A 15512-nucleotide genomic window follows, 5' to 3' on the forward strand; every position below is an offset into this window, starting at 1 on the left:
ACTTGAAGCCTGGAGGGTGGCAAATTTTATGCCAGTGTTTAAAACAAGAATGACCATGGGATCATAAGCATGACGTCCATGTCATTCATATTTGTAGATACTGTAACAAAGGGAAAAAGATGCCGGAGTAAGTAAGATCAACTTGGGACGAGGCAGTAGGATTGTTCTTAAAGCTGGGCTGGATGAGGCTTTGAGCAACCCAGTCTGTGCAGGGGTTTGGAACTACATGATCTTTAAGGTATCTTCCAACCCAAACCATTCTGTGATTTTGTGGTGTAAGTTCTGCATTACAGACCTCTAGGAGATTTCTTAATGGGCATGGGAAAGCTAGCTAACATTTAGATTCCCAAAGGGCTTTTGGTGAAGTTTGACATCAAATGCTTTTGAGGAGCCACTGGATGGAAATGCAGGGCTATGCATATTAAATAATGGTTTAAAAGATGGGAGAAAGGGGTGACTATAGGAGAAAAGTTACCAGAGAGTTTCTAGTGATTTGGTCTTAGAATCTTTGGTCTTGTGTTTTTCAGTATAGTAATAACAAGGATGGTAAAGGCAGTGAGTAGTCAAATGAGGAAGTTTGCTGCTGTTACTGTTTTTCAAGGCAGAAAAGAGGGGAGGAGAGTGAAGGAAGTCTGCACAGAACTGCGTGACTGGCCAACAGGGCAGCAGGGGTGGTTGTTGGAGGCTGCATGCTGGAAGCAAGAGGAAACTTCAGCCTGGAAAAGAGATGGGTGAGGAAACATGAAAGAATGATGCAGATATCTGGAGACCTGTGGGTCATTCATCAGAGATGACAGAAGATATCTCTGATGGAGATGTAAGAGTGTGTTCTAGATGAATGTTTCCAAGAAAATCTGCAGGAGTACTTCAGAGAGAAATCCTTTGGTAGTTATGAAATAGAGCGACTATGGCAAGCTCAGGAAAACACCAAAACAAAAAAAAAAAAAAAGAGAAGAGTATTTGAAGAAAAGTATTAAATGTGATTGCACTGTTCTTATGATTTCCCTGTCATCGCTGCTGGAGGTAGAATACTGGGCCATATTCATTCTTTGTCCATACTGGTTTGGCCCTTTGGGCTCTTATCCAGTAGGTTGAACTGGTGAATTTGGAATCTGATATCTAGTTTCATTCATTCATATTTAAGTATATAGAGGGTTAATATAGGTTTTAAACATATGTTTAGCTGTAGAGAAGAAAAATACTTTTGTGTGTGTGTGACTAAGTCCTCCATTTGTTTTCCTTTCTTTCAGTATCATTTTATGGTGATAGCTTTGTGGAGTTGAACATGGTAGAAGTATCCTCTCAGGTATCCTTACAGTTACGGTTTCGAACAAGCAAGCCGAATGGACTGCTTTTTCTTGCAGCTGGGAAGAAAGGTTATTGTTTAATGGAGCTACATTCAGGATACTTAGAGGTATGGTCTATAACTGTAGCTAAAAGGACATGTGTGGCTCGTATTGTTTAGTGTTTTAAGGTGGTACCTATAACAATTCTAATAGGTTATGTTTTTAAAAATGGAAAGATCACAAAATATAATTGATAATTTCAAAATATGGTATTTATTTCTTATAGTTATTAGAATTTGACTCTAAATGCCTTTTGAGATCTGCAGATCTTAAAATGAAGATCATTGTGTTCAAAGCATGAGGTCAGTAGAGTAAAAATTTCAGATTTGATGATGTTAGCATCGTAGAAAATGATTCAAATAATGTTTTTCGTGCAGGGTAAGTCCTTGAAATGTTATTGTCCTTTGGGTTCTCAGGAGTTGTTGGTCCTAGCAGAACTGCAGAGGAGTCTATTCCCTCTTCTGCAATTGTTCAAGCCATATTTGTCATGGCAGGTAAACCTGCAGAAAATTTTAGTGGATTTTTTTTTTTCAATTACATTTTTAAGTAATGTGCTTAATACGAAAATTAATGTATTAGCTACATACTGATATATGATTACAAAAAATGCTACTTTGGATTTTGATGGTTAAAATTCTGTTTCTTGCAGTTGAGAATAAACTTTGGCATGGGGGAACGAGTACTGCATTCTCAGCAAAGATCTCAGCTGAATGATTTAGCTTGGCACCTGGTTGAGCTACATCATGAACATGACAATGTCACATTGGTAATTGATAAGCAGGATACAAGTAGTGCAAAAATGCCTGGAATTTTCTATGAATTAAATATTGATTATGGATTCTACATAGGTGGTACTAGTAACCTTGATGTTCCCTACCTTGTTGAAGCACTACCTAGTTTCCGAGGATGCATTGATGATGTATCATTCAATCAGCTAGACATTCTGAAGCCTCTGAGACCTTCTCCTGGCTTTAAAAATGTCCATGAAGTTTCAGTGGGATGCAGTGATGAATTCTTTGCAGGCGAAGATGAACCCATCAGTTTCTTCAGTTCCAGATCCTATGTTTCTTTCCCATCGTGGAATGTTGATGATGAGGGTATCTTGGAGTGTACATTGCAAACCTCAGCCACACGTGGCTTGCTGCTTTACCATGCTGGGCAAGTGGGAGATTTCATTGCAATGGAAATGGAAAATGGACTAATTAAAGCCCATGTTGGAAAAATTAGAAGTAGAACCCAGCTTTCCTCTCATAAGTCAGTCAATGATAGTCACTGGCACTACATCAAACTGAAATTTACTGCAGAATATTTGCAGCTTACACTGGATGAAGAAACTGTGAAAAAATCATTGCCTCCCTACACTAAGCTGCCGCTTCTGGAGGGGTCTCTCTTTGTAGGTGGTGTAGATGACAGCACACGATCAGAAGTGGTTAAGTTAGGGCTAGTCTCGGTGTCTGGGAAGTACGCCAGAGGAGGATCCTTCAAAGGTTGCATACGAGACCTGAAAACCAATTCAGAAAAGAAATCGCTTAAGAATGTTCTGGTAACAAAGGACATTTCAGCTGGATGTGAAACAAAGAGTGCTTTTAATACAAACCTTTCTTTAGAGATGGCTGTGAACAGCCCTACTGTGAAAGCAGCCCCAACATTTGCCATTTCCTCTGAAAGCTCTGTCTTTCTGGGCAAGGAAGACAAAAGCCACCTTTTAGTTCTTAGTAACTTGATTGTGCTTGAGGGTGGACAAGCTTCACTTGAATCTAAACATATAGAAGTCAACTTAGACTTTCAGAAATTAGGTATTCATCTATCACAAATTGTTTTTGAAATTAAAAAAACGCCCTCTTATGGAAACTTGAAACTAGATCTTGAACCAGCGCAGGAGGTAAATACATTTACTCTGCAGGACATACGGCAAGGAAAGATTCTTTATGTCCATGATGGCTCTGAGGGCACTTATGATTATTTTAATTTCTCCATTTCTACCAGCAGGGAGAAGATTGTGCCTCCATATTTGCAAGGAAGTGAGCAGCATGTGTTTAGCATTACTGTCACTCCAGTAAATGATGCACCTGAAATTATACTTCCCAAGGGAAACTTGCTTCTTCTCTTGGAGAACTCAAAGAAACGTTTGACTAGTGACCTGATAAAAGTTGTAGATAAGGATACAGCTCCTGTTGGTCTGAGTCTTTCAGTGCTTGGAAATCTGAATGCAGATGTAGGGTATTTAGAAGATTCAAAGCATCCTGGAAAAGCTATTACTACTTTTTCTAATGAGGACTTAAGAGAAGGCACTGTTTTCTTTGTCCACACAGGCATCAAGAACTCAAGGATTGTTCTGAGGGCAAGTGATGGTGAGAAGGTGAGCAACACTGTTGTGTTACGCGTCATGGCAGTTCCATTGGATTACAGAGTTGTTAACAATTTGGGAATAAAACTACTCCAAGGTGTTACAGCTCTGATCACACCTAGGCATCTGGCAGTTGAAACAAATGCCAACCTCCAAGAGCTGGAGATACGCTACAAGATCACAGAGCCACCCCAGTTTGGGGAAGTCCAAAGGCAGCATTCAAGCGGGGAATGGAAGCGAGTCAGCTCTTTTTCTCAGCGCTCCCTTGAGCGCAGCCGTGTGAGATACTGTAGCACTTTTAAAGAAATACAGCTGGGAAATGTTACTGACCAATTTAAATTCAAAGTTAGCATAGGAAACACAATGAGTGAAGAGCATGTGTTTCCAATCAAAGTGAAATGGTTGAGATACAGTTTATCGAAACATGCTCCTCTAGAAATTGAAAAATCAAAGAAGAAGTACTTGAATTCAGATAATCTTTTTGCTGTGATTGTGGATCTAGAAATACCAGATCATGAGCTTAATTTTAAATTGCTATCCCTACCAAAGAATGGGCAGATACTACTTAATGACCAGCCTTTAGAAAAAGGTTCAGTCTTTAGCCAGAAAGATATTATGGATCAAAAAGTGGCATATGAATTAAACTGCAGATATCATGAAGGTAACATTGATTCATTTCAGTTCCTCATTTCTACAAAATATCTGGAATCAAATGTATACAGCTTTGAAGTCTACATCAAATCAGATCTCAGAAACATCATTTTGACTAACAATGGCCTTAGAGTTACTGAAGGTGAAGGAGAGTTAATAACAAACACAGAGCTGTTTGTGCAAACACCAGATAATAAAACTTTCCAGTATAAAGTTGTACAGTTTCCTAAACATGGGAAATTAAAACTCATTAATTTTTCAGGCTCATTTGAAAGTAATGACAATCTCACTACTTTCACTGACAAAGATGTAACTAATAAGCATCTTATGTACGTGCATGACGATTCAGAGACAGTGTTTGATGAATTTCTTGTCAGAGCTTTGAGTTCCAGTGAAGAGTCAGGAAACTGGACAAACCTGGATCCTGAAGTAGAACCTTTGTCAGTAGAAATTAGATTCAACATCTCTGTCCAGCTGAAGAATGATGAGAAACCAGTACGTGTAATTGATAAGATATTTAACATAGTGAGAGATGGGCAGCGATTATTGACTTTGGCAGATCTTTGCTATCATGATCCTGATTCTGATTTTGATGATGGACAGTTGCTATATACTAGACGTGGCATTTCCAATGGAGAGTTGGTGCTAACAAATGATACTTCACATAGACTCTACCAATTCAGACAAGTGGACCTGGAACAAAAGCAAGTCCTGTTTATACACCATGGTGCGGATTTTGGGCGTTTTGTGCTCTTTGTGACAGATGGCAAACACTACACCTCTTTGCTTCTAGAAGTTAGTGCCACTGATCCTTATGTTACTTTGGCAAATAATACAGGCTTGTTGGTTCAGAAAGGGAAAGAGGAAACTGTTACAACAGCTAACCTAAGTGCTATTACAAACCAAGATATAAGAAACGATCATGAGTTTACATATGAGATATTCTCCTTCCCAAAATATGGAAGAATATATGTAAATAATGTGTTGATGGATACCTTTTCTCAACTTGATCTGATAAAGGGGTATGTGACCTACAGGCATGATGACAGCAGCAATTTTATTGACACATTTAACTTTACGGTCCATGCTGGAGATGCCCATCTGGATGCTGGAGTGCATGTTCACATATATTTGGAAAGTCAGCAGTGGCCACCAACAGTTGTGAACAAAAACAATCTCTTGGTTGAAGAAGGAAAACCAGTTAAAATCAGTAAAGGAAAGCTTCAAGTAAGTTAACTGTGTTGTTCATTTCTCCAGTCTTGTAGCAAGTTTTCTTCACTGCTTTCTCAGCTGTTGCAGTCTCCAACGCTTTTAGTTTGCACTAACATGACTGCATTCTGGACGCTTTATTCTGGAAGGGGCTGACACTAGCAATCTTCTGTTTCTAGAATGGAAAACTGGTTATGTTAAAGAAAAAGGCTGCCCATAGTCTTTGATTCCATTACATATTGGTGCTCGAGAAGGTTAAGATTTGAAGATACTGCACCTGTATATTTGTTTTTTGTTGTGACAATTGCTGTTACTTCATGTATCATTCTTACTCGAGCTGGTGTGAAATTCCAGGGAATCATAGAATCAACCAGATTGGAAAAACCTTTAAGACTATCAGTTCCATCTGTTACCCCAGGACTGCCAAGTCCATCACTAAACCATTTCACTAGGTCTCAACTACATGTTTTTTGAACGTTTCAGGGACAGTGATACCACCCCTTCTCTGGGCTGCCTGTTCCAATTCCTGGTCACCCTCTCAGTGAAAAAAAAAATTCCTAATGTCCAATATAAACCTCTGGGGTTTTGTTTCATTCCTTTTGGAACTAGCCCAATTAATACTCTCTGAGGATTGCATCCAAATCTTTGAAAACATCCGTTCACAAATCTGATGAGGTGCTTTCCCTTTGGTTGATACCTTCCTGCACGTTGTGTGTAGCCTTTCAGTAACCACCGCAAGGGGGCTCTGGCACCACATTACTGTGTAACTGAAATCCCTCTTTCATGCAGGGGCTCTGAGGCTGTTCGTTAACAGTTCCTTTCAAAACACTACCATGCCATCTTTATTTAACACATGTCTACTTGAAGTATTGTATTAAGAACCATGTAACCCGAATAAGGAATCCCAGTTAATTAGAAGGAGAATGCCATGGTTGAGAGTAAAAAAATCAGAAGAGAATTATAGAATTTCTCCTGTTTCTGTTTAAGTAATTTTGAGGTGTGTTTTTAAATTTAAGGTTGTTCATGAAAACAGTTCTCCATCTGAGATTGTGTTCACAGTAAGACAGTTTCCAGTGCGTGGATACATTCGGAAGTTTTCCTCCGAAGAAAGTTATCTCGGTGCTGACCAAAGGCCAGTTTTGAGCTTCACACAACAAGATGTTGATGAGGGCAAAGTTCAGTATGTGCAGACAGTTCCTGACCAACTAGATGACCGTTTTTCTTTGGATGTGACTAACGGTGTCCGAACAGTGAGTGGAATAGAGGTCTCCGTAGACATCATCCCCAGAACGATTCCACTGGAAGTACAGAACTTCACTGTGATTGAAGGGGGCTCTAAAGCTTTGGTGGAAGACTATCTCAAAATTTCTAGTAGACACTTTGTTGGACTCAGCTGTGAATTTGTTTTAATTGAGCAGCCAAAACATGGGTATGTCGAAAACTCTCATGTTCCCGGAATAAAGTTAGCCACATTTACCAGAAAACAGGTAATGTGTTTAGATCTGCTCTGCTGTAGTCCTGATGAAGTTTTGTATTGCTAAAAGCTGTGGGATAATTTGGTGAGAGGTGGTGAGATGCATGAGTTTGAGCTTTATTCTGGCCTTGTATCAAAAGATCTGTCTGCAGTTGTTAGCTGGTCATTTGGGGTGGGGAGGGAGGGTGCATTGCTGGGATAAGCTGCCACTGGTCACACAGACTAGTGTGCTGTAATCACAGTATACTCATGGCCACTCATACTCAGGCAGAGCTGATACTCTGGAAACCTAAGACAGATTGTGGGTACATTTTGAAAAGAGAAAACGGTGTGTGGATTGAACAAGGAGGAAAGTGGGGAAAAAAAAACCCTCAGGTCATGGTTCCACTCACAGTGATCCAGTATATGCATGATAAGCTAAATTTCAGTCTTTTAGCTCTAAGAAGTGAAACTTCTTATCATAAGTCACCATTTAATACTATGTTCAGTTTATAGGTTCCAGGAAACATTGTGGTAAGTATAGGGGGATTGGATTTTCCATTTTCCCTTGAGGAGGGAGGGGAAATGCCAAGACTTTCAAGTTAAGATATTCTGGCTAAAAGAGTGGGCAGATGATGTTTTAGTATCTTTAATTTTTCAGGTTGTTATATTTTCCAGGTGGAACAAGAATTAATCTACTATGTTCATGATGACAGTGAAGAACTAATGGACAATTTTACTGTGATAGTGAATAACACGGAATTATGGAAACAAAGCTTGCCCAAAACTGTATTTATAACAGTTACTGCAGTAAATGATGAAGCTCCTGTTATAAAAGTTAACAGAATTCTTAAGGTATGTTTGTAAAAATTTTGAAACATTAAAATTATATTGAACCTGATACCATTTAGTGCACCTTCATTAGCACAGTGTTAGGTTTGTATATGGTGGGATAGTCAATATAATAAGTGGTGGTTCCGGAATTTGAATAAATTACTGTCAGTGAAGCAAGGCAGTACATGGGTAGTGTGTATTTATGGAGATTCTAGTCATCATGAAGAACAAGTCAAGTTTATCTAGGAGGCTGACTGAGCTTTCCTTTTATCTAAAAGATACATAAAGTCTCTTTGGACTGAGTTAGGGCTTGTGGAGTAGGATGTCTTGCACCTGGATCACTGTTGTGTTTTGGTGTTGTTTGCTAGGGCATCTTGAGGGCTGTTGGTGAACAGTGTAGCTTTGAAAAGTGCCAAGATTAATGATGGTGAGGGTGCAAACATCTCACTGTTGTCCTTGCAGAGCCTTGAGACTCTGCCTCTTGCCATTAACTGTACCGAAGGGTCAGACCTGTTGAAGTGCATTCTGCTGCCTACTCTTCTCCAGATCTCCAGTGGGGCAGGATGACACATGAGAGCAGCATTCTCACTGGTGCTTCATTAGAGAATTGACTACATGTGGAGTATTTGTGTTACAAAACAGGAATGTTTCCCTCTTTAAAAAATCCTGATAAGGATAATACATTCAATCTGTGAAAATCTGGGGTGTTAGATATCATCAAAATATTAGTGCAGACACTGAAGCTGTTACTGTGTAATACTGTGAGCTGAAAAAGGGACGTTTCTAACTCTGTTCCACCCAAATTCCTGAAGAAAATTTTAAAATTGTTGACTGATGCTACCTTTGTCTCCTAATAACCATAACTGGCTTTGTAATCATTCAGTCTTCAAAAAAAAGTAATTTCTGTCACTTCACTTCCTGTGCTTTATTGGATTTATTTATTTATTTATAGGACTGTTACTTGTTTGTGTTAAAATAGCACTCAGTAACCAGAACCAATCTATTATGGAATTACTGCCCATGTAAACTAAAAAGCCCCTGTGTGTAAAGGATGCCGATCTGAGATCTGATGAGTAAGAGCAAATTAGATGATTGAAAAGTAGGTTTAAATGGATATATAATAAACCTGTGGTCACAGTAAACCAGCTGGGAGGCATCAAGACAAAGATATTTAGAAATAAGTTTAAAAGAAGCTAAGCAGGGTATGCTGAGGCTCCATCCACATGTATTGTCCACAGTGCTGTATGATACAGTTTACACAGTGGTGATACCTGAAACATACACTTAATTTTACATAGTTAGTTGTGTGTGGCAAAGGGAGAATGGGTTACTGCAAAAGTGATTATAACCTTGTGTTGTGTATTTAGGCTTTTCACATGAGGAAAGACATAGTATTTGAAGAGCAGTAGTGGTAGTATTGTGTAGCTTCGCAGCAAAGGTAGATGATCTGTGATGAACTGCAGGTCTCTATGATGCAAGATACCCTGCCCTGAGCAGAGAGCACTGGCAGAAGGGCAGACTCACTTGACAAGCATTTGGGTGGTACCGAGTAAAAACTTTAAATAAAGTATTTACAGTGGTACTCTACAGACATCAGCACAGCATGCAGTAATGTTTGTCCAGTCACAGACAAGAGGGATGTATGTCCAGTCAGAAATTTTTCTGTGTCTCCCTTCTGGTGCATTGCTGGCATTGAACTGCAGTCTGTTAACAGAATTGAGGCCTTGCAGTGCTCTGCAGTGCAGCATATGGATTTTTCTAAAAATATCTAAGTCTGGTCATCCCAGGAACAGTGGTAACAGAGCTTAACCTAGCCAAAGTTGGCCCTCTCTGCTGGGGAGGCAGTTTGCATACCAAGAATTGGGATGCTGCCTTTGTGCCTGTGGTTTTGCTTGTCACGCATTAAGCTATTGCTGAGAAATAACCTTTAGTTTTTGCATGAGTGGGTACTTATATGTGCATAAATGTTGGATTCATGTGCAGATTGTAACAAAGCTGGCAATTGTATACTGGGAGGAATACACTGAGATGATCCTTCAAAGCAAACTTGCACACCCCAAGTAGATGGGAGAAAATGGATTTCTCTTGGTCCTGCTAAATATTTAGATGAGCTAGGCATTCCTGAGCAGGGTGATACTAGCTGGCGCCCAAACAGCCTGTGCTCTTCCAGGACATTGCTAGTGGCAAATGTTGGCGTGTTACTTTTAAAAAGGCAGTAGCTCTTTTATATCTTTTGACAGGTTGTACAAAATGTATGAAGGTTTACGTGAGGTCCAGTAGGACCATTTGGATTGACTGAAGTTTAGCACCTCAGAAATTTTGCAGGTCCCAATATAAAAAGTTAGAAAGAACTATGGCTGTGTATGAAATATGGTTAGTGTATGGCATCTGCTGTTGAAATCTCATTTATGAGGCATCTGTAACATCTATTCAAACAACCTTGTCTGTTGTTCCGAAGGTTATGAACACCATAGGAAGAGGTGCAGGAGGACAAACGATGAACCATTTTGTAGAGATTTTTCTTATTTTTCTCTAAGAACTGAAAGTGAAGTTTTTAGCCTTTCCATTAGAATGTAAGTGCCTGAGGGATATATTTCTTTAGAACCATAGAGCATTTAAAGTGTAATTCCCTAAAATTTCCACAGGTTCTGTGGCGATTTCTTTTTTTTTCTGGGGTGGGAATGGGGAAGGGAGATAGGATCTTTTTAAGAAAATCGCTATCTGGCATTATTTGCTGCATTTATGTATATGTTTAAATATATGGGTAGGGATGCTGTGAAATTACTATATCCTCCCTTTGCCACAAGAGGGCTGTATTTTCCTAGAATTAGATTTTAAAAAATCCAATAAATTGAAACACTGATTTTTTGTTGTTGTTTTCTTAATATCACTCACTTACCGGAGTAATAAAATGGCCGTGAATAGAGTGTCTGGTAGGATGCATAGCATGCAAGGAGATACTGCTGAGCTGAATGCTGTAAGTAGAACAGAATGAATTATTTTCCATTGGGCAGGGTCGTGAATTTTTTTTTACCATGCTGTGGAACATGCAGAATTAGTGAAATGGTACGTCCTGGAAGTTTGAATGCAGTTTTCATGGTGCTTTTAAAGGAGGACTTGATCCCAGATGTGGAAAATAAGACACTTGTACAGCAATTGCAGTATTCTGGGTATCCACTTCCTATAGCCCTTTTCAGCCCTTGGATCTCCTTTCAGTCCTCAAGGATCATGTTGCAAGGCATGTACAGTGCTTTAAAAAGCATTGTGTGTTAGTATGCTGGAACAACAGAAGTAAACACTGTCCTTCTAGAAAAAAGCTATTTTTTTCCTTTAGGATGAGAAAATATTTCAAAACTCAGTAAGTCACTTGTAATAACATGTTTGCATAGTCCTTTCTTATGTTTTTTGGATATCCTGTACCTGGCCTTTTATTTTCTGTTCAGAATAATCTAAATCAAGTTCTATAGAGACAAGTTAAAGGATCTCAGTACACAACCAGTGACACTGATGTGCTTATTTGGTGCCACTCATTAAGTCAGCCTTTCTTATTAGTTATCATCCTTTGTGCTCATAGGTAGCATCTTTTATGAAACTTCACTAGTAGTAATTACATTACAGAGAAATACATATTAAAGGAAGGAAATAGCTATTTCCTGTTTGCAAGACTTCTATTATAAATTGTAATACAAATTCTTTTTTAAGCCTTTTTTCTAACCAGAAAGCATGTATCATTTCATTTTAATGACTCTTTTTCCATGGCACATATTTTGTTACACTGTGTAGTCTGAAATCTTTCCTCTATTGAAGTGTTGTGGCAAAAATCCCAATGGCTTTGAAAGGTTTTATTCCATGGTTTTTATTAAAAAGTAAAGTTAATACTTAAGGAAAAATCTGTGATTGCTCATTTTTGGTTTAGGAGCGGTAAAATGCCCTTTTACAAGGATCACACTTCCTCTTCAACCATTTGGTGTGATATTATACCAGATATTTTTCAAGTGTACTGAGACCCTTTGAAGACAGGAAGAGATGATGCAGTTATGTGTTTTGAAGCTCCAGCTGAGATTTTTAAAAGCTCAGGCTCTTGAGATTATACACTGTGATATAAACTCAGCATAGAAAGCATTGGCATTGATGGAATGAATGTTTAGGGTTTCATTTCATGTTGAGATAAACATGTATTGTTGTTAGTACTTTTCTCTGTGATTCCAACTAAAACCAGCAAAGATGAAGAGTAAAATGGGCTGTTGCATATTGTTTCCAAACAACAAATTACCCAGTAAGACAGAGATGAAGCTCAGGCAGCAAACCCTGCTTGAAAGAAGGGTATTTGCAGTTCATGCATATCTTGGACTAAAAAAAAATTAAATAAAAAAGCATGACTTTGCAAAGTGCTAAGTAGCTTTTGGAGGTGTTGATTTTGTCATCTCCCACAGGACTAAGCACCTCTGTAGGTTGTTTGGTGCACTGAGAAAGGGCCTTTAGCATGTGTTGTTAGAAGGAAATAAGGCAGCTAGAAGAAGTGTTTCTTTGTATTAGAGATTGTGCTGTCCCTAGATTGTTTTTTCTTTTCTGCTGGTGAAAGTAGAGCATATTGAATGCATTGCCTGCTGTGAAGTACATAACACTAATATTCATGTGTATGTGTTGGAAAGTTGCTCCTTTGACTCAGTTGTCATAATAGAATTCTGTTATGTTTGTAAGAGTTTGGATAGTGCCTGACAAATAGAGCACTCATACTGAAGCTATGTAAAACTCAAACTGGCGCGGGATGTGTTTGCTTGTGTTATTTCATGGTCTTGTATTTTGAAAAACATTTGCCAACTGTTCCAATCTATGAGGAGAGAGTCAGGAGAAACACGTCATAGCTGCTAATGTTGCACAGCAGAAATACTTATTGTTTTCTTTGAGGACTTTTTCCCCCTCTGATTTTATTTTGTATGCATTTTGTTTATTACTATTAATACTTTTTTTTTTTGCTTTTCTAGGTCTGGGTGGGTTCAGTCACAGAAATAACTATTGATGACCTCTGTGCAGAAGACAAGGACTCCTCACCATCAGAACTCATATATTCCGTTACTCCACCTAGCAATGGGCACTTGGCTCTGAAGTCTTCTCCAAACAAGAGCATCCTTAGTTTTACCCAGGCTCATATAATTGAAGGGCAGCTAGTATTTGTACACAATGGTATGTGGTTTCAAAAGTACCACCTCTGTTACCAAAATACTGCTCCTATTCCGTACATTTGTAATCCTTTGAAGATCTCCTTGTAATGTCACAAAAATCTCAAAGCACCGGTTATGTGACACATAGTCTCACAACTAAACAGGGAGGGGTGTGATGGCTACTTTAATGTGTGCTTACCAAGAAACCTTGGTGTATTAGTGGTTCTCTTGGTAGCAGCCTTCTTTCTGAACGCAGGTTTGCAGAGAGGACCGTTGTCATGCAGCTTTCAGAGACTGGAAATCCATTTTTTTGACCTTTGTCATTGAGGCTCTCCTGGAACCTTTGTGGGTTGCTACAGTGCAGAGGTACACATGCACCAGCAGTGTCTCAGATACCTGTCGCAGCCTAGCTGTGTTCCTGAACAGCTCTGGGCAATGAAGTTATGGTTCATCTAGGTGATGTCAATCTCCCTTTCAGACTGTGAAGGAGTTCAGAATTTAAAGATTGGCTCCTTTCTGCCAGTGGCCAGAGCTAGAGGTCAGGTTGTTCATGCTGCTGCTACAGAAAGAATGTCTGGGGAGTAAAAATAAAGTGGCAGTGCTAGGAAGCCACAGGAATGAACATCCTAGCAGGGTTACAGCCAGAGGATGAGGAGAAAAGTAGCTATCGCCAACTCTACTATCATCTTACCTCAGCTGAAAGAAGAAGGGAGGTGCTAATGAAGCAATGCCAGTTTTGGGGAAGAAGACACAAGAGGTACTCTCTTCCTAGCCCTCAGAAAGGCTGGAATTGTTTGCAGTGCTCCCTTGAGTGCAACAGCCACTCTAGGTCTGTGCTGTGTATTCATGAGGCTTGGTTGCAGGTTGAACTTCTCTGACATCCCATGCTCTGTCTTGCAGAGTGCGAATGTGTTGCTGAAATTGTTTTACAAGCAGCTGCTGGCAAGCTCTAAATATACTGCTCAAATAATTTGGTCAGGAAATAAAAGGTTAAGAGCATGGCAAAAGTGATCCAAGCTGTCTAAATTGTTCTGAGGGAGACTTTGACGTGTAAAAACTCCTATGGTGTTAGGATGGTGGTAGTCTCAGTGTGAGGAAATGAATCCACTTTGTGTTCTAGAATGGGAAAATGCACATCTGCAGTTTTAAGAAGTGAACCTTGATTAATAAAAGCAAAAAGAACAGCAGTTTAAATTTTCTAGTGAGTGGGAGTGTGGGTTGTATTGTAAATTTGTAATGTTAAATTGCTCAGGTGATGTGTCACCTTTTACAGCTGCTCTGAGCTGCCGTCTGCCTAACCTCGTGGCCTCCAGTGTTTCAGAAAGTGCTTTGGACATTTTGCTGCTTTTCCTTTCTCAGTCTGTGATTTTCTTACCTTCTTCATGTTGGACTGTTGGTAGAAGTGTGCTTAGTACTCTAATGTTACTGCTCCCAGCCTTGTCCAGGGGGTTTGCTTATCTGGTTGCTGTCATTCAGCTTTTTACCCCTTTTCTCTTGCCCCTTTCCAAATGCTCTGTCCCTCATCTTCAGTCTTCTGGTGTGTGCTAGATTCTCTCCTGGGAGGAAACCCCACTTCGTGGTCTCAACAGCCTGGTATCTACTCTTCCTACTTGCTCTAGGCCTTCCCAAGGGGAAGAGCAGCATCTTGGCTGAGGCAGCTTTTCCATCCCCTGGCTGCTCCTCATGACACCATGGGTCTTTTACATCTGTACATGGAAGTGACTCAGGGTCTTTTGTACTACTAGAAAAAGTACTACTGAACTTTGCTTTTGTGCCTCTAATTTTCGATCTCATAAAATTTTCCCTTCATCTTTGCTCAGTCTTGCGAGTTACATTGTGCTCTTTATTCTGTGCTGTGACTTGCAGATCTCCCTCTTTGTTCTCATGTTTTCCCCTTAAATTTTGTGTTTCCTCTATAATCCCCTGTCACCAGCATAAAGGCAGAACCAGAACATGGCTTTCTGGTCCTGTATTTCTCTTTCAGTATGAGAATTCCTTCCCTTTTCCACCCTTGCTCTACTCCAGGGTGCTCTTATCCTGCTTGCACAGTATAGGGTCTGCTGTTAAATCCTGTCTGTGTTTTTTTTCCCTTAGGGCAGTAGTGAACTCTTGATGGTTCTGAATTCTCAGTGTCTTTTCAATGCAGTACAATCCTCTTTCTCATGTCCTCTTTATCACATCTGATCAGATATGCCTTTAAAAATCAATTGTGATAAAGTAATATATGCTCCACCCAAGCAGCACCTCAGGATTTAGTTCTGTTCCTGACTGCCAGTGACAAAATGTGTGTGTGAGTTGGGCAGTTGAGCTGTATTAGCCAAAAATACAAGTGAGGCTAGGTATGCTTTTTTTTCTGCAACCTGATGCAAATAGTAGACTCCTCAATGCCTTTTTTAAATGTGCAACTACTTGTGCATTTTTACGAAGAGAGAACATCAGAGAATAAAAACATTTAAAATAAAAACAATATGATCTGATCTTGCAGAACTGCTTTTGTGCCTGGCTGGTTA

The 15512-nt window shown here is 39.5% G+C and overlaps 1 protein-coding gene across 2 annotated transcripts in view; it reads left to right on the forward strand.

Annotated features, from left to right (window-relative positions):
• The first annotated feature begins 289 nt into the window (after positions 1-289).
• The window catches only part of LOC133277515 (chondroitin sulfate proteoglycan 4-like), a 30146-nt gene continuing 14923 nt past the window's right edge, over positions 290-15512 (forward strand). For both annotated transcript variants that reach the window (XM_061469391.1, XM_061469392.1), the window contains exons 1-6: positions 290-731; positions 1251-1414; positions 1996-5571; positions 6570-7040; positions 7685-7861; positions 12826-13024. In XM_061469391.1, the coding sequence (XP_061325375.1) occupies positions 728-731; positions 1251-1414; positions 1996-5571; positions 6570-7040; positions 7685-7861; positions 12826-13024 (4591 nt within the window). In that variant the 5' untranslated portion in view covers positions 290-727. The remainder of the gene's footprint in view (positions 732-1250; positions 1415-1995; positions 5572-6569; positions 7041-7684; positions 7862-12825; positions 13025-15512) is intronic.

This window comes from Pezoporus flaviventris, unplaced genomic scaffold, assembly GCF_033815535.1.
Source record: "Pezoporus flaviventris isolate CSIRO_AGI_PZ_B2104156 unplaced genomic scaffold, CSIRO_AGI_Pfla_v1 ptg000057l, whole genome shotgun sequence".
NCBI lineage: Eukaryota > Metazoa > Chordata > Aves > Psittaciformes > Psittacidae > Pezoporus > Pezoporus flaviventris.